Source organism: Ambystoma mexicanum, chromosome 4p, assembly GCF_040938575.1.
Source record: "Ambystoma mexicanum isolate Mex_15411 chromosome 4p, UKY_AmexF1_1, whole genome shotgun sequence".
NCBI classification, from domain to species: domain Eukaryota; kingdom Metazoa; phylum Chordata; class Amphibia; order Caudata; family Ambystomatidae; genus Ambystoma; species Ambystoma mexicanum.
This window is the reverse complement of record NC_090927.1, coordinates 1,277,407,711-1,277,432,656: the sequence shown is the minus strand read 5'-3', so window position 1 is coordinate 1,277,432,656 and position 24,946 is coordinate 1,277,407,711. Positions and strand designations below refer to the sequence as shown.

The 24,946-nt window shown below is 46.2% G+C and overlaps 1 protein-coding gene across 1 annotated transcript in view; it reads left to right on the top strand.

The window, feature by feature from the left end:
- Positions 1–24,946, top strand: part of LOC138453799 (zinc finger protein 436-like) — a 385,513-nt gene that overhangs the window by 237,035 nt on the left and 123,532 nt on the right. Inside the window, exon 4 of the mRNA XM_069606966.1 lies at positions 19,281–19,370. Within this exon, the coding sequence (XP_069463067.1) occupies positions 19,281–19,370 (90 nt within the window). The remainder of the gene's footprint in view (positions 1–19,280; positions 19,371–24,946) is intronic.

The window sequence follows — 24,946 nt, the reverse complement described above, 5'->3', positions numbered from 1 at the left end:
TCTCAACTAACTTGGAAAATCCCCTTCTTACCTAATACCCATCAGGTAATTATGCTTTAATCCCTCAGCGCTGAATTCCTCAGCCCTACAGCCTATATTCCTTGGGAATCAATAACAAAACAATAGACTTGATGAGACGCAATATTCTGTGATCTCATGTAACAACAACCCCTGGAATATAATTCCTTCATTGCTATCAGGCTGTCTCTTGACCAAGGCCTTCTTGTTGACAAGAATCCTTAATAAGCTATGTAATTCTAACTGCTAGAAAATAAAATGATGCCTAAAATGCAGGCATTTTTAATAAAGCCATTCTCTAAACCAACATGGGTTACCTGAAAATGCACATCCTTATCAAAACTAAACGACATGTAATAAATGTATATGTTGCAGGCTGGGCTACCCGGCTCCTCACTACCCTCAATGAGCTAAATGGTTAAATAAATGCTAACTCAGAGACACATCACTTCAGTGTTTGAGATTTAACATTAGAAAGCCTCATTAATCTGTATAGAAGCTGCTTCCCACTACAAACTAGTATTTCTATAGGAAACTATCTTGCTCAGGTAAGCTGTTAAAGGCTTTATTGGTCAATTTACTGTAATTCTAAGCAATAAAGTCTAATCCGACATCAGACATTTATCACAATGCTACAATTATACTACCTGCGCTAACAAGCATGGTTGATATGTCTTCCCCAGATATCCATTAACGCACAAGGCAGGATTTACATAAGCCCATTCAGGTTGCAAAATTGTACCTAGGCCCCTAGAGCAAAAACTATACATGGTCTTAAATGAACAAACAGGATGAATGAATCTTTCCTACTCCTCTTGCCCCAATGGGGCAGAATGGACAGAATACCATGTTACATGATGATGGTACTTATGTTCTATCTTGGGACTGGAGACATGTTAACAATAGCGGTCACAGGGAGGGTACACTGGCTGTAGTAGTCCAGGACACAGCTATGTAGCCAGATGAACAAAAGCACATATACCTCGATATAGAACTACAGTTATACATCAAGAGGAAGATGTGTATACCAGCTGGTATGTATACCAGCATACAGGTGTTTTCCATCAAAATTCTTTATTTCAGAAATTCATATTGTTATACAATTTATAAGTGTTGTGAAAAGACCTCCATCACCCATCTTGCGCAGGCCTCCTGCCCTTTGGCTTGTCCCAGGACATCCCATTCCAGACTCTCAAAACCAGCACACAAGCCCCACATCATATAGAATGTCTTCAACTCCCCGCTGTGTTTGAATACTGCTGTTTCCATAGTCTACATCCTCTGCACAGTCTCAGCCCATTCATGCCCCGTACAACATGTTTGTGTCTTCCATACCGGCAGAATGGCCCTGACAGCTAGCATTGTCACCTGTCCGAGCCAAATGTTACTACGATGTGTAATTTTGTCAAGTTATCCACAGTGCTCCAGATAAGAATTCTAGGTGGGAGTATTTTATTCCCTATTTTTTTTAATTTGGGAGTACAATTATTTTGTAGGAAGTAAAAACGTAAGTCCAATTTACAATAGGAGTATTTTTAAAAGTGGGTAAAAATATGCTTTAACTGGAAAACGGAATGTTTTTGTAATAATTCTTTCTTGGCACCTAGTTATTCATGTACATTACAAGATACAAGTTTACTTCTGATCAGGCAGTAATAATAGTAGTTTCTTCCTGTGGTACTATGTGCACTACTGGTCCAAACATATCCACGGACCTGTGTGGGTGAAAGCAGGGGGACAAGATTCTACTTGTCTGTTTCCTGTTCTTTTGTTGGGAGTATTTTCTAGGGAGTATTTAACTTTTTTAGGGAGTAAAAGTGACTGATACATACCTATTTCCGATAACGAGACTCCATGCTAACTAGTTAAGTGACCCCCAGCGGAACCCAATCCGAAGAGAAGCAAGCCAGCATGACACGCTTAGTGACAGTTGGATGCTCATCGATCTAATAAGCCAAATAATTGGCCCCATCTAATGAGACCTGTGTAAGAAAGTTGTCCCTGTTCCAGTCTACTAAATAAGAATACGTCATATTGAGGGTTAGAAGACTAATAAACCTTATCAAAATAGAACCATCATCTGTCCTGACGAAGGCTTTCTAACCAACACTGGGGAAACCTACCAAAGGATAGGGTTTATCCCACGACAATAGGCCGAAGACATATTATCTTGAAAAATAACAATTTTGAATTTAGGAAATTTGTGAGGAAAACCCCTTCATTAAATGAATGTAAAACTTTGTGGCCAGATGGCACAATAAGAAAGCCAATCAGGGTGTCCGATCTGTGTATTAACCCTTGAAAAATGTTTTTTGTACTGTGATTATTATGTTGTTTATTATGTTTTTACACATGAAATATTACAATGAGGAAACCGCTGTTGCACAATAAATTAATCAACACGTTTCCTTTACATAATTACAAAAGTTGTGAGTCTCGGAATTGTATAATGATATAAGTCATTCATGTGTCATAGTGTGTGGTCTGTAAAAAAACAGGAGATAGGGGTAGTCCTTGTTTCACATTTGCTTCATATTGCTCCCACACTACTATAACCCATTCTCCATTCTCCTCTGAATTCTCTACATCTACTTTTCTGGGTTTCTAGAGCTGAAGGTCGCATTATATTTCTCAAAATCAGGCAAGCACATCTCGACCAGTCTTAATGGTCATTGAAGTTTCCCTAATGGTTACACACCAACTTCTTGTCCCAGATACATTCTCTCGGTCTGTTCACCCTCTCAAATGTTCCACCTGCGACGGCAGTGGGCTCATTGACAAGGCATAGTTCAGTTTTGAGAAAATTACCATCTTAATTGAATTAATTTTGTCCCACCACATTCATTTTATAGCCTTCCAGTGGTCCAGATGCGCCTCTTCAATCCATCCCATTAACCTTTCAAGAGTTCTTCTCTGTCAAGAAGAGGCAACGATCAGTGGATATGGCTAGGGAAATGTGCACAAGATGACACAGTGTATAAATACATATTAAACAACATGCATCCAGAAACCAAGATACATGCACGCTAACACCCAGGATGTGAAAATAGAATGGGATACAAATATATTAAAAGGGATGTGGGGAAAGCACTTAGAAGCTTTTTATGTCTACAAGGCAAGTCAGCAAGCTCTTAGCCCACAATTACTGTTACAGGTCTGGCCAGTGCTAAGATCACACATAGGACAATCAATTCCAGGGTCTTTGAGCTGACAACCCTTGATGGTATTATATAAGGTAACTTAAAGACAATACTCACGAGGATGCAAAATACCACCTGGAATGCCAGTGAAGTATACAAACTCAGCTGATCTAACAGGGACTCCAAATGGCTATCACAGCAAATGGTGATGCATAAGGCTCTTTATAAGAGACAAGTAGGAATAGTGCTTACAGGATAGAAAAAAAAATAAAGGTATTCACACAGGAGCAGGACTAAACAGCACACACGTACAATAAATAGCGAACCAAGAGTGACATGCAGGGGGAAACCTCAAAAAGAATTAAAAAGGGAGGCAAGAATCAGGGAAAACACAGTTACTAGCCCAAACCATCCTCCTTCTCCCACCTATGGAAGGAAAATAAAGGGTAACAACAATAGGAATACTCTCAGTGAGAGATGTCTCAATGATCAAATTAACATTGAAGTATAGATCAAGGTAAAATAACTATATAACACAGACAAACTGGGATGCATGGTGTGAGGGGTCATAAATGTGAGGCGGACAAGTAGATAAGAGTTTTCTCACAAGTAGCCATTTTATTAAATAATAAGGGTGAGAAAACGCATCACTTTCCCTAACCTAACAAGGATTTCCATGCATGTCAAACTAAGACTAAAGGAAAACACCGTAATATCCGAAGGTATCTATCCATCACACTTATACATACAACAAAATCATACAGGTAATATATGGCCCTTCAAACTCAACAAAATAACAATTATATTCAAGCATACATTTTGGAAACATGTATCCTCGTAACCAGGGTTGAGCCCCTTCGCTGGGATTTTCCAACTCGAAGTTCCAATCAAGAAAGTTCTTTTCAATAGCCAAGTTCTGTTCCAAATGCAAAACACAGTTCCTTTCACTCCATGAGTCTTTCACTTGGCACTTGGATTGAGTTATTGCTAAACATGATTTATCACACTTCGAAATGATTGTCCAAAGCTTACTTAAGCTCTTGCTTAATGAACCAAAGAGACTTTGGGACTCATTACGAGTTAGCCGGTCTGGATTTAACAGTCTGCCCTGGCGGGTGTAACGCCACCGGCCGCACACAAACGTGGAAACACTGGCACCATTACCGCATGGTGCCGGTGTTTCCACTGCCCCCATTCCCATGGAGTCCTATAGGACTCCATGGGAATAGGGAGTAACGGAATGCCGGCTCTGAAATTACCAGACCACCGGGGCTGTAATGCCCCGGTGATTCCGGCAAGTCCGGAACCGGTAAATCCCCACGAGTCCAGCGGCAGCCTGGAGGTTTTACCGGCACGGCTACCGCCGGACTCGTAATGAGGCCCTTTGTCTTCACACTTCTAGTCACTATGCAATATAACATCTCTTCTTCAAAGAACAACTACTTTCACATGTCTTCTTCATACACAACAATGTTTTGTCAGGATGATTCAACCACCGCTCATTACAACACATTTGTGGACTTTTCACTTTCTTTCCACCACAACATTTCACCACAATGCAGTACTTCAATGTCTCCTTCCTGGACCACTAACCTGCCAGGTGTAACTACTAATAGTCCCTGTCCTGCTATACACGACTGCCAGGATACAACTCCTACTATTACTACTACATGTTCTCTGTGTTGAGGCTTGCTTAAAACTTTAGAAAAGTCTTTGACTTTCAACAATATTGAGATTCAAAACTTCTTTCATAGGGGTACAATACACACTGATGCTGTTTGTTGCACTGCTTTGGTTGCCATGTGCAATACAGGTCATGCACCTCTCCCCCTTGATACTTGCTACAAGGAGAGCTTCTCTCCTCCCACCTTTTATTTCCTTCTACCACACAATTTAACTGCTGGTAATGTCTCTTGTTGAGGTTTCTCTCTTTAGGAAAGCTGTTTCCGCTTTTATTTACAATTGCCTTTCTTGGGCTTAGGTAATGCTGGTAGTCGGGTTCCCTTTCAGATTATCTTGTTCTTTGTAAACTATTAGGGAAACAGTATCCTATTCTATTTATAATTGCCTTTCTTTGGTTTAGGCTATGCTGGTTGTTATCTTGTTCAAATATTGCCTCCTCTTTACTTTGGCAATGGTGGTTACTGTCTTCTTTAAATATTGGCTCCTCATTACTTTGGCAATGACGGTTGCAATCTTTCTCCTAACGCTTTCTCTCAATATTTGTAACATGCAAAAATTGCTTTACTTTATTAGTTCGGTATCGAAAAGTATTGCTGGCTGCCAGTGGTCTATTGCAGAGCGCCCCAGGATAATCTAATAAAGGCCAACTCAACGGTCTTTCCCTGTGCGTCCGTTCGACTTGCTGCTGCAACTTCTTCTTCCCTCGTTGGCTCCTGGGCATCTGACACTCCCGCGGCCCGCACCTTTCGGTAATGAAGCCGGTCTGACACCTTGCATACTCGGCAACCACCGGAATAGGACGGCAGGCCAGGAGAGCTTCTTTCTCCCACGGGACAGCCAGTAGCAGCACTGCTTCCCGCTGCATGTCCTCTGCAGTCCCTCCTGTCACCTCTTGTCCAGTAACAGCTACAGCTGCATTAGGACCCATGAATTGGTTAGCACTTTGTTGGTTTGACCTATGGATTGGTCATCTTTCGTATTCTGTTTTGCAACCTATGTTAGGTTTTGAACAAGAATCACATAATCAGAGCAAGATGAATTAGATTTGGTGAATTTTTGCAAATGTGAATAATACACAAATTAGACCATCTTCAATTTGAATTGACGGTCTTCTCACTTCAATTGGTATTGTCTAATTTTCACTGAATATATGTGTGTATATTTGTATCTTTGTACCAAGAAACACGACAGTCTGTACATTCTTTGCACTGTTTACGTGGCATACAAAAAAGATAAAGCAAAAAGTAAAATAGTAAAAAGTCAACTAACAGCCAATTAAAGAAAGCTGCTTGTAGACTTATCCTGCAAACACAATACAGCCTCGAGACTGGGTGCCAAGAGCAAAATGTTTAGAGCTAATAAACTCTCCAAATAGCTTCCGACATCTATGAATAATGAAATGTTGTAAATGCTTAGTGGACACCTCCTTGTTTCAAATATTTAGAGCCCTTAGTCCTTCCGCTCGTAGGGCAGTGCCTCCTGTTACCTCTGCTCCCACTGCTGCTGTCTGCTTCTTCAAATGGCCTGCACCTGAAGGAGCTTTAAAGGTTTAAAAGTCCACTCAGGTGTGGGTCATTAGAACCACTTGACCTCACACTACAGTTCTACACCTCTGAGCCCCTCTTCCTCGTCACAGTATCTAGAGCATTATTGGTCTTGAAGTCCCTAGTGCTCTTGTTCCTTTTTATATCCTCTAATTCACTTTTTGGTTTGAATCTATATATATATAAAAGTGAACATTTGTGGGTTTGTGGCTTTGCGTATGTTCCCTATACAATTCCACACTGTTTCATCAATCTGCACCAACTCTTGCACAGTCACCTGCTAGGACCCTCTGGACATTCCTGGCCACATGACAGCTGGAAACCCCATCACTTTCCCCAGATTTCAGCAAAAGTGCAAATGTGGGTGTGGGTTTGTGACTTTGCGTATGTTCCCTATACAATTCCACACTGTTTCACCAATCTGCACCACATTTTTGCACAGTCAGCCGTTAGGACCCTCCGGACATTACTGGCCACATGACATCTGGACACCTCACCCCTTTCTCTGAAATTCAGCAAAAGTGAAAATGTTGGTGTGGCTTTGTGTATGTTCCCTATAAAATTCCATACTGTTTCACCAATCTGCACCAAATTTTGCACATTCACCTGTTAGAACCCTCCAGACATTACTGGCTACATGACATTTGGACACCCCACTCCTTTCCCTGGATTTCAGCAAAGGTCTCTGGGATTGTGGCTTGGCCTATGTTCCCTATACAATTCCACACCGTTTCACTAATCTGCACCAAATTTTGCACAGTCACCTGTTAGGACTCTCCAGACATTACTGCCTACATGACATTTGGACACACCACCCCTTTTGCCGGATTACAGCAAAAGTGAAAATGTGGGTGTGGATGTGTGGCTTTGCGTATGTTCCCTATACAAGTCCACTCCATTTCACCAATCTGCACCACATTTTGCACAGTGACCTGTTAGGACTCTCCCGACATTACTGGCTACATGACATTTGGACACCCCGCCCCTTTCCCCGTATTTCAGCAAAAGTGAAAATGTATGGGTGGGTTTGTGGCTTCGCATATGTTCCCTATACAATTCCACACCGTGTCACCAGTCTGTACCAAATTTTTTACAGTCACCTGTTACGACCATCTGGACATTACTGGCTACCTGGCATTTGGACACCCTCCACTTTCCCCAGATTTCAGCAAAAGTCAAAATGTGTTTGTGGGTTTATGGCTTGGTGAAGCATTGTTCCTTATACAATTACGCACCGTTTCACCAATCTGCACCAAATTTTGCACAGTTACCTGCAACGCTGGCTATATGAACTAGTGAGATATAAAATAAACCTCATGCCCATGTTTTTAAAGGGATCAATTGTTGGTTCTTGGCTTTATACTTCAAAACCAGGGGGGAATCATAACTATCAGAAGTAGTGATATTCATTCTCTGACCCTTACATATGTCATTCCCCTGTTGACCATAAGGGTTTTCACCACTAACAATTTGGGTAACATTGCTCTGATACCAAACCATTAGGTATTCCGGTATTATGGAAATCTCATCCTCCGAAGAAGATGAATATTGCGTCTCTTGTAACGGAGTCATCCTATTCCCTTGGTGGCCTTCTCCTCCCAGGTGATCCATCTGGCTAATACCACCCCAAGGGTTAGGATCAGGTAGCGGCTGCCTTCCCCTGGCCACGTGGCAGGAGTCTTTAGGTAGGGATTCTGTGGGGACTCCGCAGTATTCATCACAATGGGTACAGGAAAGCACTGGTAGGTGCTGCCTGCAAAACCGAGAAAGACAGAAAGGGAATCGAGGAAGTATGAAATGCCAAGAAGCCTTCTATATTCGAAACCCAATGATCCAGGAAAAAGAAACACAGAACTAGGATCTTGAAACTAAGAATAAAGAACCAGGAATAAGGGACAGGCTACAAACAGGGACACTGCAACAATGACCACTGCTAGTCTGAAGCAAACTTAGGCTTTTGAAGCTGATTAACGATTACATACCTCAGGTGGGATGCTTGCTAGCACCTGATAGCCGCAGGTGTTCCTTATCCTCCACCAACCTTGTCCTGCTAGGGTAGAGATGAAGCAGTGGACAAGGCACTCTAGGAAGCATACTCCATTGAATAAAGAAGCATACTTGGAATAAATAAAGAAGTATCATTTCTGCCAAAATCCTGAAATGGACCAGGAAGGGAAGTGAAGTGGAAAATGTGGGTTTAGAGCTACTAAATCTCAGCATTATTGTGTTGCAAGATTTATAAGGAAAGTTTAATAGGGAATGCCCCAAATCATGTCCCCATCGGATCACATTGTTACATTCTTCTGATGTTCCTAATACCTGCCCGGAACCAGATACATAGGTATTTCAGCTCCTTTGTGCACCAACTTGAGCCGTGAACCTCAAGGTTGCATCTGCACAAGTTCCGGGAGACAGGCAAGACTCCGACTTTGTGCAGTTCATTTTGTACTCTGATCCTTTGGCAAATCCCCAACGATGCTCAAGAGAGTTCTGATTGATGTTGCTCGGTTCTTCTTGTCGAGCAGTAAATCACCATGAAACCACTCACGACTTCTGCAGGTCCCCGTTGGACGAGACCATGTGCACCTCAAATGAGGCCCTGATCTTTACTGCCAAGCGTTCCTTTGCCAGGACAAACAAGAGGGGAATGGTCTGATCAACAGTTGATTACAAGAAGTGAAGCCATTGGGGTGGTGTATAGAAGATTCGCAAAAGCTTGGAACCTTGGTCCGACATCTGCCTTTCTAAAACCATGGATACGCCCATTCGATCCTATCCAGGGGGGTAATCATCACAAAGCCCTGCTAGGCCCTGCACCTGTATATCATATGTAGCAGCCTTCTTCTCAGGTTGTCATATACATTCCTTCCCTTCACAATGTTGCACTCCACTCTATTAACAAGCTTGGGAAGGACTCTCTCTAGTCTTTTTGGCTGTATGTTTGACAATGCCTTCCAGTCACAGTTCATCAAGCTCACTGTGCTATTGCTGCTTCATGCTGTTGCCTCTTAATCTTTCTTGAGCAGCAAGACTGTTGGCACCAGACATAGGGGGTCATTACGAGTTGGGCGGTCTTCTGGCAGTAAATCCGCCGGAATACTGCCCAATGGAATTACCATAACCGCCACTTGGTCTGGCAGAATTACCTCTATATCACAAGTGCCGGTGACAGAGTAAATCTCAATTCTTTTACAGTCTATTGAACTCTATAGGGCTATCTTGCTGGAATTAAAGCTGCAGTAATTCCGACATAGTAATTCCGCTGAAAATGGGCAGAAACATAGCGGATTTACCTCCAGCTCATAGCTGGAGGTGAATCCTCAAACTTTCTGCCCAACTCATAGTTGGGTGGTGCAGTAATGTGCTGATATATGCACCGCATTTAACCCGCACTGCCCAACTCATAATGACCCCCATAGACTCAGAGGCAGAGTTCCCTTTTCCAGAGATTCTTCAAACATGCCCTTCATCTGCTCTATTTCTGGACCCTCTATTAACCTTTAAAAGTCTGCTGGGCATTTGTCTGCTCCTGGCGTTTTCAGTGTTTAGTACAGCTATGGCTGCTTCTATCTCTTCTTTGCTGATTCCCTCGTCAAACATTGGCTTCTCATCTTTTTTTGTTTGTTTAACTTTTATTTAACGTTTGCACAGAGTAACACCATAACAATGCAAACAATCAGTTGATACCTTGCACAGCGCCATTACAGCCAGCGCAAGTACAGCCGGCTATACAAGCGTCGGCTGTAAAAGCGGCAGTAACCATTCGCGCTAAAACAATAGTAATCACGAGTCCGGCGTAGGCGCAATTAGCGCCAGAAAAGCGGCGGATAATCCGCCGAAAATACCCCCAGCAAAAAGCTGGAGATAACAGAACACAGGCCACAGCAATAAGGGCTCAGGTGAAACCAATGCAATTCAGAGGCCTACAAAGGACCCACCCATGCACAACACACCCTCCCCAACACCATTACACCAGTAGGAGCAGGGAGGAGACAGCAATAAGGGCCCAGGTGAAACCAATGCAATTCAGAGGAGGCCTACAAAGGACCCACCCATGCACAACACACCCTCCCCAACACCATTACACCAGTAGGAGCAGGGAGGAGACAGCAATAAGGGCTCAGGTGAAACCAATGCAATTCAGAGGCCTACAAAGGACCCACCCATGCACAACACACCCTCCCCAACACCATGCTGCCATTTGGAGCCGGGAGCCTTGATGTGGACTTCTACCTGCTGCGCCTGGAGCTACAGAGGCCAGAAAACCAGGCCAGGGCCCTGGGTGCGCAGGGGGTCGTGGGGATGAGGAGAATGAGGAGGAGAGCAGCACCAGCAAGGCGGCCAGCCATCCCCATCCCCAGGGTCAGGCCAACACCCTGGGCCCTGACTGATGGCCAGTTGGTGACGGAATATCGGCTGGACAGGGCAACCATCACCCAGTTGCTGGACACAATCCAGGCCGACATCGGCAGCCGCATAGCCACCAGCACAGCAGTACCTCCGCTAGTGAAGCTCGTGTCTGTGCTTCAATTCCTTGGGACTGGCAGCTACCAACATACCGTTGCCATGATGCATGGAATGGCCCAGTCCACATTCAGTGCCTTGCTGGGACAGGTGCTCGATGCACTGTTGAATCATGTGAATGAGCACATCGCATTGCCAGCCACACAGGCACAGGTGCACCAGCTGAAGGGTCAATTCTATGCTATTGCCCAAGTCCTGAATGTAATAGCAGCCCTGGACTGCACACATGTAGCACTCGTACCACCCCAGGCACATGAGGTAGCCTACAGAAACCGGAAACAGTACCATTCCCTTAATGTGCAGATGACATGTGGCTTTGACCTCACCTTCAGCCACTGCTGTGCCCGCTACCCAGGATCCACCCACGACTCCATGGTCCTGCACAACAGTACCCTGCCAGCGTACATGGAAAGGCACCAAGGGCAAAACACATGGCTGTTGGGTGAGTAGAAATGTATACCATAATGCATGTAAATCCACAACTGATGGGGCTGGTCACACACAATGAAATCCATGATTCCCAATAGGCAGCACCATTACTGCAGCATTCATATTCAAGCTTGTGCTGATAGGAAATCCAATTCGAAATCAGGAGCTGCTAGTACCCCCTGCTCGTACAGCATTGTAAGTCGCTTCCAGCTTGCCTGCACCTGGCCCTTCCACACAAATGTTGAGCATGCCCCCTTTATTCTCGAGAGAAAGGATTTCCCTGGCCATAACGGTATTGTACTGAAGAGATAAAACAGTTTGGGAAGTATGATCATTTTCACTAGTGCCACTCGACCCATGAATGAAATAGGGAGATGATTCCAGCGTTCAAGTTCGGTGCAGAGTGCATTAGCCAGGGTATCATAATTAAGGGATCGCACCAATGTTGCTTCGCCTGCTATCTCTACACCTAGATATTTCACCTGTTGGGGTGCCCACCGCAATCCGTACAGATTACTGGGTTCACCGGGAATATTTCAGATTTGTTAGTGTTCAGTTGGAGACCTGAGTATTCCCCACATGCTTAGACTACTGTTACTATCCTCTACAGATATTTCCCGGGGTCCCTAACATACAGCATGATGTCATCTGCATATAAAGTTATCAACTCCACTCGTCCAGCTATGGTTAACTCGGCCCGTGCGTGCCATGCTCTCGTTAAGTCTGCCAGAGGTTCTATCACCAATGCAAATAGCAATAGCTAGCTCCAGGATTGAGGATAGCACTCCGTTCACACACACCCTGGCATATGGTTGCGTGTAAATGATCTGCACCCACAGTATAAAGCCAATCCCGTAGTTATGCAGTACCCTGAACAGGAATGGCCAATATACAGTATCAAATGCTTTCTGCATATCTAAGGATAGTGCAACCTCATTGGTGTCTTGTGGGATCCTCGCTAGTATATTGTAGAACCTCTGTATGTTGGATGCTGTTGATCTACCCTGCACGAATCACGCCTGGTCCACATGTACCATATATGGCATTAGCAGATTAAATCGGGAGGCCAATACCTTTACGAATATCTTTGCATCAGTGTTGATGAGGGACAGCGGTCGATATGACCCACAGTCCTCTGGTGCCTTCCCACGCTTCAGTAATAGGGTAATGACCGCCTCTCGCGTTCTATCCGGCAGAATCCCAGATTCCAGCGCCTCGGTCCACATTAATATCAGACGAGTAGCTAATACATGCACAAATTCCCTGTAGAACTCTGCGCCCAGCCCATCTAAGCCAGGAGCCTTGCCTCCCGGTAGATTGTTAATCACTTCTTTTATCACACTTAGCATTATTGGTGCTTCTAGTGCATCACGAGTGTCTCCCGACAGCAGCGGCGTGGGTATCTTAGCCAGATAGTCATCGATTTCGCTGTCTGTAACTACGCTTTGAGGGGAGTATAACTTAGCAAAGAAATCATAGAATACCTCGCATACCTCTTCCACCTTAGTGACCACCACTCCGTCCTGTCTGGTGACACACAGAATGTTCGTGTTGCCCCTCTCATTACGCACCATATGCACCAAGAGCTTACCCAGCCTATCCTGGTCCACGTACCTGCGTGCGGCTGCTGGTCTGTCAATGTAGCACAGTTTCCTATCTGCCGCTGCTCTGTATTCATCTACTTGTGTTTTAATATCCACGCTAATCTGTGCTGTCGGGTTTCTTGTGTATTCCATTTGTAGTTTCGCCAATGATTCCTCCCTCCTCTTAAGTTCCCTCCTGATAATGCAAAGTACCCCGAGCTCTGTGGACATAGCAATACCCTGTATATAAACTTTGAACGCTTGCCATAGGGTAGCCTGTTGGGCCACCGACCCCTCGTTGTTTTCGAAGAAATCAGTGACATGTTGTGACATACTTGCCTTGAACACGGGGTCAAGAAGGGCCGCTGCCTTGAACCGCCATGGTGCTCTCTGGGGGGCTCCCTCTAGGATATCTAGTAGGAGAGATACAGGGGAGTGATCGGATAGCGTTCTAGGCAGTATCTTGGTCTCTATCCCCCAACCCAGAACCCTGTGAGAGATTAAGCAAAGGCCTATCCTGGAGTGCATGTCGTGGCCCTCTGAGCCCCATGCAATGAGCGCCAAGCATCTCTCAAGCCTAGGCCTGCACTATATGTATGTCAGCTGTGAAGCCAGACTGATGATCATGAAGACAACCAACAGATTCAGTGTGGAGATTAAGCTGGGAGATGGCCAGCTTTTCCAGGAGTTTGCCCAGGAAAGGAGTGATGGAGATTGGGCGATAGGTAGCCGGGCAGGACTGGTCTGAAGAGGGTTTCTTAAGAGGAGGGTGCACAAGGGAGTGCTTCGGGGGGATGGGAAGACTCCAGTGGCGAAGGAGTGGTTGCAGAAGTCAGCCAGAGCAGGAGCCAGAGAGTCGAGATGGTCCTTGATAGCTTTGGAGGAGCAGGGATGAACCTGTTTTGACGAGACTTTCATAGATCGGACTTGTCTAGAAACCTCCTCAAGGGAGAACAGGGCAAAGGCAGAGAAGGAGGGAGGAGAGGTGGCCGAAGAAGGGCCACAGGAAGAGCAGGAAGTAGAGGGTGGGGGGGAAGAGGAAGAGAGAGAGAACAGGATGTCCTGAGTTTTAGAGATGAAATGAGAAGCCAAAGCCATGCAGAGGGCCTGGGAAGGGACAGGAGAGGTAGAGACTGCAGCATGATTGGCCAGTTCCTTGCAGATTTTAAAGAGTTCGGCCGAGTTTTTAGATGCCGCAGAGACTCGGGCTTGGATGTGAGCTCTCTTCTTGGTGCGGACAGAGAGCCGGTATTGCCTTTGGAGCTGGTGGCAGGCCAGTTTGTCAGAGGATGTACCAGAAGCACGCCATTTCCTCTCAGCCACCCTGCACTTTTATTTGCGGGTGACGAGGTCTGAGTCGTACCAAGAGTTGCACTTGGCTTTGGACTTCAAGCGGATCCTCATGACAGGGGCAAGTATGTTGAGAGTATCAGATATAGCAGCTTGGAGAATGGAAAGGGCTGTGTCAGGGTGTGAGTCAGCCAGAGGGTGAGAAGGGGGTGAGAAAGTGGCGGTGAGAGCCTCAACTGACACACGCTTCATGGGTCGGATGACCGAGAAGGTGGGTGGCAGTGCTGGAGTTGGCCTGACCTGAGGGGTAGAGAGGGTGAGCTGGGAGGAGAGGAGAAAGTGATCACTCCAGGAGAGAGGAGTGGTGAGAGCGATAGAAAAGGGAAGGTCTGAAGAGATCAGAACCACGAGAGTGTGCCCTGCAGAGTGAGTCGGGCTGGAGGGGAGAATGGAGAGTGAGAGAGAGTCGCAGAGGTCGCGAAAGAGTCCAGAGGAAGGACAAGAAGTATCCAGGTAGATGTTAAAGTCTCCAAGAAGGAGGAGCTGAGTGGTCGAAACCAGGAGGGAAGAGGAGAGGTGTGCCCATTCAGAGAGGAAGGAGGAGATCTGACCAGGTGGCCGATAGATAGTAGCCACAGTAAGTGAATGGCTAGGAGAGAGAGAGAGCCTGCAGACGAGACATTCAAAAGAGGACTAGACCTGCGTAGGGATGATAGAGGCAGGAAACCACTCCGGGAAGATCAGGGCTACACCCCCTCCGGAACGGTTGGATCTGGGCGCGGAGAGAATCTTGTAGCCGTCAGGGAGCAAAGTGTCAAAGCTCGGGACGGAGCTAGCCGTGAACCATGTCTATGTGAGATCGAGGACATCGAGGTCATGTTCCTCCGGGAGGCGGCAGATGTCAGAGGAGTGTTTGACAGCAGAGCGAGAGTTAAGAGTGGCAATATGGAGAAGATTGCCACCCTTGAAAGACTTCCGGGGAGGGGTACAAATCAGAGGTACGGCAATTCTGGGCCTTTTATGCATTGTATGGGTAAGGTGATGGGAGGAGGTAATCAGAGATGCCCACCCTTTTGCCCACTCAACATGTCCTTTGGTAATAACATTTTTCACTCTATTGAAGCACCTGTGTTTCTGTTCTATACAGTAAAAAGTAAGATTTAAAACATTTGGGGCCCATTTGGATTTCTTACCTCCACCTTCAAGGTGGATGTAAAAATAGGTGAATTTTCGGCAAGAAGTATACCTAAAATACCACCGCCGGTATCCCTATGAAACACCACCAATGGTATTTGGTCAAACCCTGAATTGGGTGGATGGTAAAATCAACTGTATTTGCCAAATTCTGAAGATTTCATTGTTACAACCCAATGCTGAATGACCCCCTAGGTCTGTGATCATTTTCCATTGTCTTGTCCACAACACATCTCTTATGTGACCAACAAAAGACACACATACAAATCAACACTGAATTCAGATCAGGTATATAGATACAAAGTCACATGAACACAGCTACATCTTTCCACATATACTTTACACTGTCACAAATACACACAAACACAAAACACATGCACACACTTATGCAACACGCATAAATATAATAGGCCACTCTTGCTCTCTCCATCGCCAGGTCCTAGTTGTATTCCCCTTGCAGTTCTCTCTGCTTCCGTAGGTTGAAATATGCAGCTGACTTTCCAAGAAAGTGCAACTTGGCAGCACAAAAAAACACATCCCCTCATCGTATTTCACTCAGCATTGTCCAAGTGCAGACCCCATAGCCACAATTACGAGCACGATCCCGACCACAGCTTCTTGTCATGTCTGGCAGAGGCTGACTGGCAAATCAAGGCGGTCTACTGTCTAACTGTAAGCCATGGTAAAATGGAAGGTGGGGAGGGGCAAGGAATGGGGCAAGGAATGGGCTTGGTGTGATGGGTAATTAAAGGGTGTGAGTGGCAAGAAATTGGGAACTGAGAAATGTGGGCATGGGAAGGAGGTGTGTGCAAGGTAAGCAAAGGGTATGTAGTTAATAGTTAAAGGATGGAGCAAAAGGGGAATGGAGGTATGAAAGTTAATTGTAAGCAATAGGGGGGCATTGAGAATGTGGTGCAAGGGAAGAACACATAAGGGTGATGGGTCAGGAAAATAAGGTAGATGAGATGGAGGTACACATCTGGAACATAGATCAGCAGGTTGACTGTTGCTGGGATATATGTCTGACCTGCATGCCACTACACCCCATTGTGGGACTGGCTTGACCCCTTTTCTAAGTGATGCATACTTGCTATGAACATGTTTCAATTACTGCTTCTCATATTTTTGGAGGTTGCTTTATCATGTGACTTGGTAATTTGAAAGTACACACAATTGTACAGAATAAGATTATAATGATAGTACATTTTCGTTATAAATATAATCTTGGTCTGTTTCTTAGATCTATTTGCCGCAGGATACAGCCAATGAATAGCCTTCCCTCTTCTAGATACACTGGTGCTTTGAAAACCAGACTTATTGAATAGAAAACTAGTTTAGCCATGGAATAATAACGTTGCAGAAAGCATTCTAACATTGAAGATGGAACAGGAGAAGATACAGTTGTCCCTGCTTTCTGAATTGGAAGCTGTACCACAAGGAAGACAGGGCTCAAATCCCCACCTTCCACATGCCATACATTATGTGATCCTGAGCAAATCATTTTTCATCACTGTGTCTTATTATCCTTAACTAGATGTAAAGAAAGCCTCACTCAAATCGGTTTATGCTCCATAAATAATTATAATTTTAACAGGTTATGTCAAGCATACTGGTGAGGAGGCAGGATGACAAGTGAGGATCTTATATTGTGCGGGGTTCACATGGCACTGGTACAGGCTTTGTATTGTGGGCTGGGGAGGCAGGAAGCCAGGTATGGATCTTTTGCCATGCCCGCTCATTTTTGACTCTGAGAGCAAACCCAGACACCCTGGCTCAGCAATGCCTCTGCTCTACCAATGAATTTTCTAACTTTGCCACCTCTTTACATTGTTCTAAAACTAAAAATGATTTGGGATGGGAGATTTAGCTTGCTGTCGGATTACAAACCGCAACACGATGAAAACTGCGCTCAAATCCCAGCTTTCCCATTTCACTAATTATATTACCCTTGTGAAATAATGTTACTGTTTGGTAAATGGGAGAATTGCCAGGGCTCTGGGTCTCTTAGAAACCACAAACATAACTGAAAAATATGTTACACAAAAGGAAAGTAATGTCAATGTCTACTATATATACTTGAGAATGTGTGGGAAGGGGAGAGGTTAGTATTGACGTTACTTGTTCTGAAAGTTGGGGCCGTGGCACTCAGGGCTTGGGCCATTCCACTATGGGCCAGAAAAGTGAACTTGCCCCCCAGGCCAAATGTTGCCAGTCCTCCCCCGAGAAAAGCCTATCATATTTGAGTTGATATGGGTCGAATTTAAGCAATAGTGGACAGTTAAGTATAGTTTGTTGAAATGTGCTCACATATTCACTCGGGTGTTACATATATTGTGAATGAATAATAAAAGTAAATACTTGATCCAATTCCACAGAAATCGGATATCCTCTGAGAAGTCACTTGAAAACTGGAGCTAGTGTAATCAGTCAACAGTAAAATCTTCTAACACCATTTCTTGCCATGATGTCAAAAGTGCAGATAGGGGTCAACTGCCTTTCAGCCACCACCAGGGGGGCACGGCCGCATCCCAGGCGGGGCGCGAGAGCCCAGTATGTAATGTAAAAAAAAAAAAAAAAAAATTTGGAGGAAATGGCCAGGGGCGGCTCACATGGTCGGACTGGACCATAAAACTGACTCAGACACCAATGAAAAAGTGGCCTGCAGTTGCAAATGGATATTCATTCCTTGTAAATGTAAGCAAATGGTGATGTTTAAAGAATATTTATTCAGCAGCAATGGTCCAAACTACTAGCTGCATAGTGAAGTAACTCATCAAACTTGCCCACATTGGCCAAAAAAGTGGGCCGTTTTGATTGGGCTACACTAGCATTTTGCATTTTTAGTACAGGTATTGTCCTATTGCCCTATAGGCCAGTCCGAGCCTAGCAGCTCATCCATAATGGCCGAGAGGGTATCCACCCAGTGGCCCCCTCACCCATTATGGAGGATCCGAGGAGCCAGCCCAGTGAAACACTGAGCACTCCCGCAGCTGCTTTTTCCAGCTCAGGGAGTGCTCCTGGGCTGGCTAAACTGTGTGTGTTTGTTTTGGTCCAAAGAGCTGATTTTGGTGATTGGGGGTAGAGTGGGGAAGGAAGGTTGTACAAAATGCCTTTGTTGCACAATCCCCCTACCCACATGCCAAAATCAGCTCTCCTTCTGAGGCGCTGTGGAGCCCAGGGGACAGGGATGGTATTTATTTTACTGGATATCTATCATAGATGTCCAGTCAAAAATACCATGCTTTCCCCCTTGGCCCCCCAGCACCAATTGCAAACTGTTTGGCTTTTTACCCATTTCTTTTAAACTATGCTCTAATATGCAACATTTTAACCCATTATTTTAAAAAAATTCACGGGGGGAAACCCCCCGAACCTCCCTTGGTTGGTTCGCACTCCCTCGCTGCGCTCGGTCGCTATGCCATTTTTATGGGAAATATTTATGCCCCTCCACTTATAAAAAACCCAGATCCCACTGGCCCTCGGACTGTGTTGGGAATGTGGTGGGGGGAGCTCAGGGACTGTGGTGGGAGCAGGATGGGCGGGAGCACTGGGATAGTGGTGGTAGCAGGGTGGGAAGAGCCCAGGGACTTGGTAGGAGTGGGATGAGGGAGCCCAGTGACCGTGATGGGAGCATTTGGGGGAGCCCAGGGACTATACTGGGAGTAGGGTGCAGTGACGGCGCGCAATATTTCATAGCCATTTGTACATACTGTCCATTAGACATTTTTGGGGGGGCCCGGCCTGGCCAAACATTGCTCAGGGGGGGCCCAGGCCAAAAAAAGTTTGAATACCACTGCTATGAGCATTGAAGCTGACTGTTACAAATGAGCCCAGAATGCTGCGTAACCTATTGCGTAACATATATCTCGTTACAGCTGGTTTTTCGGAGGTGAATCCTGGCAAATCATTGAAGCTTGAACCACATCGTCAAAAGAAAAGTGAAATGCATCATAATTCCACTAAAGGTACGTGTTATGGTTACATGTTAGATGTTGAAGAATGAACTGTAATGAAAGAATGAAAACGTCATCTTTCCCCACCAGGACAACCGTTTCGCAGATGCAAGCGCTTCCCTCTCCTGTTCAGAGTTAGTGCCCTCAGGTCAACATTCATTGGCCTCATCACAGGGAGCCAGTAAAGATGTTGAGGTGGTATTTTACTCACTATTTTTTGGAAGCTGTGGAAAGTAAGTAAGGTTTACTATAGGGTAAAAAGTATGTTCATGTTGTCCGCTGATTTATGCTTAGGCAAACAAAACACAATCGGGCCGATTCATGGAACAAACGTGCGCCGAAAATCCCAGCGCAAGCAGGCGCAAGGTGGCGCAAGCGTGAGAAAGCAAGCGCACTCGCACGTGTGCGATTCAAGGAAGGCGCTGCGCTTGTTTCCCACTGGTTGTGCGCCAAATCCGTGCATTGCGCACGCAGGCACACACGTCATCAAAAGGCGTGCGCTACGCGCACAGCAAAAGCACACATATCTCGGCGCACACAACAAAAGTGGGCGAAACAGTGGGCGTAACACGCGGAATGAATAACCCATGAAAAAGAAGGCGTAACTGGGGAAGTACTGCAGGGAACTACACGGAACGCCCACACGCACGCGAACAACCCGTATTCATGGATTCAAATACAGGAAACCCGTGCACGGCAAAAGACACGCACAGGTGTCAACGCGTCCGCCACACGAAGGCAGGCAGAAGCGTCCCCGCGCACAATATAAAAGTGCGGGCAAACAACAAACACGTATATACAGCTACGATGAATGCCGCATTTGTCGCAGCACTGATCGTGGGACACTGCAGGAGGAGGAGAATAGCAAGGGCACGCATTTTTTCACCACGGACAAGCCTTTTTGGGATGCCTGACGACAAGGTCTATGGCAGGTATAGGTTTCCACCCCATATCATCCTAGACCTGGTCAGGGAGTGGGAAGATGACCTTACATCCACCACCCTCTGCTCCCAAGCATTGAGCCCCTTGGAGAAGGTGCTAAATGTCCTGCATTTTTTGGCCACTGGGTCTTTTCAGCGGACTACTGCCATAGTGGGGGCGTCTCACAGGCCACGCAGTCACGCTGCCTACACCAGGTCTTGGCAATCATGACAGCACGCCCCTCAGTCCGCAGGCACATATACATGCCCAGAACACCCGCAGAAAGGCAGGCCGTTGTCCAGGACTTTTACAGGGTGGCACACTTCCCCAAAGTGCTCAGTGCCATAGATTACACCAATGTGGCCCTACGTCCACCTAGGGCCACTGAGCACATCTACCGAAACCGCAAGCACTGGTCTTCCATCAACGTACAGGTGGTATGCGATGCAAAGGGAATCATCACCTCTGTCTATGCAAACTACCCTGGCTCCACCCATGACAGTTTCATATACAGAATGTCTGCCCTGAGCCGGGCCTGGAAGCTGGGCAGCATGGCGACACATGGCTCCTAGGTGAGTACAAATGCCTGTGCACATGAATGCATGTCACACACACACACACACACACACACAAATACACAAACCCCAATAATCACAACCATTGTCACCTCTCCAGGGGACAGTGCCTACCCTCTGAGCAACCACATGATGACGCCAATCCGGAACCCCACCACACCACCCCAGGTAAGATACAACGCTGCCCATATTGCAACCAGGGCCATAGTGGAGCGCACATTCGGAGTGCTCAAGTGACGCTTCCGCTCCCTTGACCGCTCTGGCGGGCAGCTACTCTATGCACCCCCAGTAGTGTGCAGGATCATTGTGGCAGCATGTGTCCTGCACAATCTTGCAACACGGCAGGGCGTACCGGTGGACATGGTGGTGCCCCCACATCCCCAACCACAGGCACAGGCGCTGCACATGGGAGGGGATAGGGCACGTGGCGAGCCAGCCTGGACCCAGCTTGTGGCCACATTTTTCACCTAAACTCCCAACCCTGCGGGGTGCACACAGGCCTGGCATATACCAGGTGACAATCAATGATGACAAAGAGACAGTCAACTGTCCCAACCTTACCACCCTGAGATTGTTGCCATGGAATTGCCACATTGTGTGCATCCCGAGCTACTTAAACACAAGCAATCCTGTGTGACCAAAAGGCACACATGCAAGGTGTGAATCACACATACCTGCAAAACAGGCCATGACTATCACTGGTATGTCACTCAAACCCTCCCAAACCACAACATGACATGGCAAGCAATAGACATACACCAACACAGTACCAATAAGGTACACATTGCCATGTGAAAAATGTAAGTTGGCATCAGACAATGATGCCTGACATGGAATCAGATGAAATGACTGACCAACAACCTCCCAAACAAAATAAGTCATACCCAAATGCATTCCAAAAGTTGTAGTTGTAACATAACAATGAATGCCTGTCTACATGCACAATGTGCATTGCAAAATCAACACTGCAGCTTCTGTGTGCCGTGTCCACCTCCTGCAACACACTGCTCAGTGCACAGCACAGTGAACAGCCATTGTGTGTGATGCACACCCTGAGCATCACATCTAAGTGACAAACTACATCAAAAAGCAAATTAGGCATGTACAGCATCCATAATTGTTCATAGACATAGAACATGTGCTGCAGGGACACAGTGGGCACCAGAAGGCAAACAGAGTGTACACGTGGACATGGAAGGGTGGTTGTACATGTAGTGGATAATAGTGCGAGTGTGTGGGTCAGTAGGGACATGCACTCAACATATGCATGTGCAATCAAGTGACGATCAGTGTCCTCTACACATCACATGTGAACATTCACCATGTGTACACCCCAGCATATCAAACCACAACTATTCCCTCACACCTCAAAGGTAAACACAACACATGAACAGGCATTGATCAGCAGAATACATCATGTACATAGGATACCACAGTTACAATGTCAGGGGGCCCATCACACTACAGGGCAAGGCAACTATCAACAACAAAACACCCCCCCTCACAAATCACGACCCACTGAACAACTGCACCTGGGTTATTCAGCCTCATCCTTTAATTTCATCTGGCCACAGGATCACCCTTCTCCTTTGTCACCATCTCCCACCTTGTGTGTAAAAAGTTGCCAGCACCCTCAGAGTCCACCTTGATTTGCAAAAGCACCAAATCCAAGAGAACTCAAAGCAGGCCAACACAGAAGCCAAGCAAATAGCCTGCAGGCAGGAAAACAAACCAGAACAGCCTCCAGTAGATGACTTGAAGTAGCAGTACGCCACAAAGGCCAAGTACTACCACAATGATGTTAACAACCAAGGTCGCACAGTAAAACAATGTCACAACAGGACGTGTACCATGTGTGGTACATAACATAGAATGATGCACCACGAACAGATGTGTACTGTCACAGCTCCCGTGTACAGGCGCAGGAGTGGCACGAACCAACCACCCCCACCGTGGTCTGGGTGCCTGCAAGGTCAAACTCACACAGGCCTCTGAGACCCTGGTGGGGAAGGAGGGTCAGGGATATGCAGTCGGGACAGGCATTGGCATACTGGATAACCGGAATGAGGGGCAGGAGAGGGGAGTAGGATTGACACAGGAAAGTAGGGAATGCACAAAATGTAGTACTCACATTAACACATACACAATTAGACCAAACTTGTTCATCATGCACATAGCAGCAAATTACTCAAATGGAAGTCAAAGAGAAACTTATCTCTGGGGTGAGTGCTGGCCTCCTGCCTGCGCACACTCAGGGTCGGTAACAGGAACAGTTCAATGCTGCAAAGAGAGCCACAGTTAATAATCTGTGCATGCCCAAAACACACAAACACACCACCAAATATGCCCCAAAGCAACAAACTACTCTACAAACAGACAATCTTGTGTGGATGCTTCGTACCCATACGTAACATTACCCCTGTGATGGTTCATACACAGTCAATGCAGTAAGTCAGGCGCCTCTCGGTGCGTGGCAAATGGAACACCAATGTGTCACGATTCACACAACATGAAATGTTCCCTGGGTAAGCAGACAGAAGCATATAGCAAAGTATGACTTCAGAACAAATCGTGTACCACCATGACCAAAATAAAGTAGGCAGTGCATGTTGCAAATTCTACTCGGAAATGAAATGCACTGCACCCGAGTATGTCCCTTGCTGTCTGTCCCTGTCAGCTGCTTCTTTCCATGTCTCGGAACGCTACATGGCTAATACAAGTGCCTCAATGGCCCATGGTGGACCAGAGGGTATGTGCCACTGCCACTGCAGGTGCCCCAGACAACTTTCGCTATCAACTAGCCATCAGTCCATTAACACATCTGAGCTGTATTGTGAGCTTCCACACCAATATTTGTCCAAACTCACCGTCAGTGGTGCTACTAAGCATGCATGTGCAACTGGCCTGGTGAAAGGTTTGCTGTGTTGTGACCCCCCCTGTGCTGCTCACCTTGCCTGGAGTCCCTTGAAACACGTCAGCAGTTTTCGGATGTATGATCGCAATCCCTGTGCCTCTGCTTGCGCACACATGCACATGTCGGCACCACCAAACGTGCCCAGATTCCAGACGTCCAATGGCCCATGTCTCCTGGCAAAGGTGGTCTGGAAGCTCATCCCACTGCAGAAAGGCCATGAAAGACATGATTAATGCTTTCGATTCATCTGTGTGTGTCTCTTCAGGCATTTCATGACTGGACCATGTCAGAGACATACATCAGAAATCACACCATCAGTCTGTCTTTCACAGCCAAAGTGTGGAACACACTATCTACGGCATGAATTGCAACAAGCACATGTACAGTAAAGATAAGAAACATACTACACAATGCATAGCAATGAATGTACACATGAATCATGAAACGCCCCATCTAGCAAAAGAAGAACAGTGGTCAATTACACCCCAATCATCCCCACTAGGGGTGTCAACACAAGTTCCACAGCAGCAGACATGCCACATATATGACAGTCCAAAGCCCTTGTGTAATAGGCTGTTACACCGAACCATCCTTGCGAGCCCATGGATAAGGGAAGCAGGAGTGGCATATGTGAGTCAAGGACCCCAAGCAGCAAACACATACACAAGACAAGCTTGAAGGGTCCAGCTGGAACAGACAGTGGATGCTTTCAAAAGCCACAAAGCACCACACCGTCTCATGAAATAGACAAGATATTTTAAACTATATTAACTAATTACACTAACTATGAAAAACCTACATTACCTATTTAAACTAACTATCAAACAGAAACTTAACTAACTAAACTAAAAGAAAAAGAAAAAATGGCCACATACGACCCGGGGGGGGAGGCACCCAGTAGGGGGGAGGTACAGGGTGCTGCTCAACATCCACATGCGATGATGCTGAGGAAAAAAAAGCCTCCATGGGCTCAACGCCTGCACAGCCCGACCTATGTGGGAGATAGATTGTCGTCCGAGTCTGGCTCTTCCTGTAAAGGAGGACGTGGCACAGGAGCATGACCACGCCTAGCCGCAGCTTGCCCCTGGTCGGCAGCAAGTCTGCCGGATGGGTGAGTCTGGTTCTGTGTGGCGATGACACGTAGGTCTGCATGCAGAACCTCCCGGGATACACGTGCT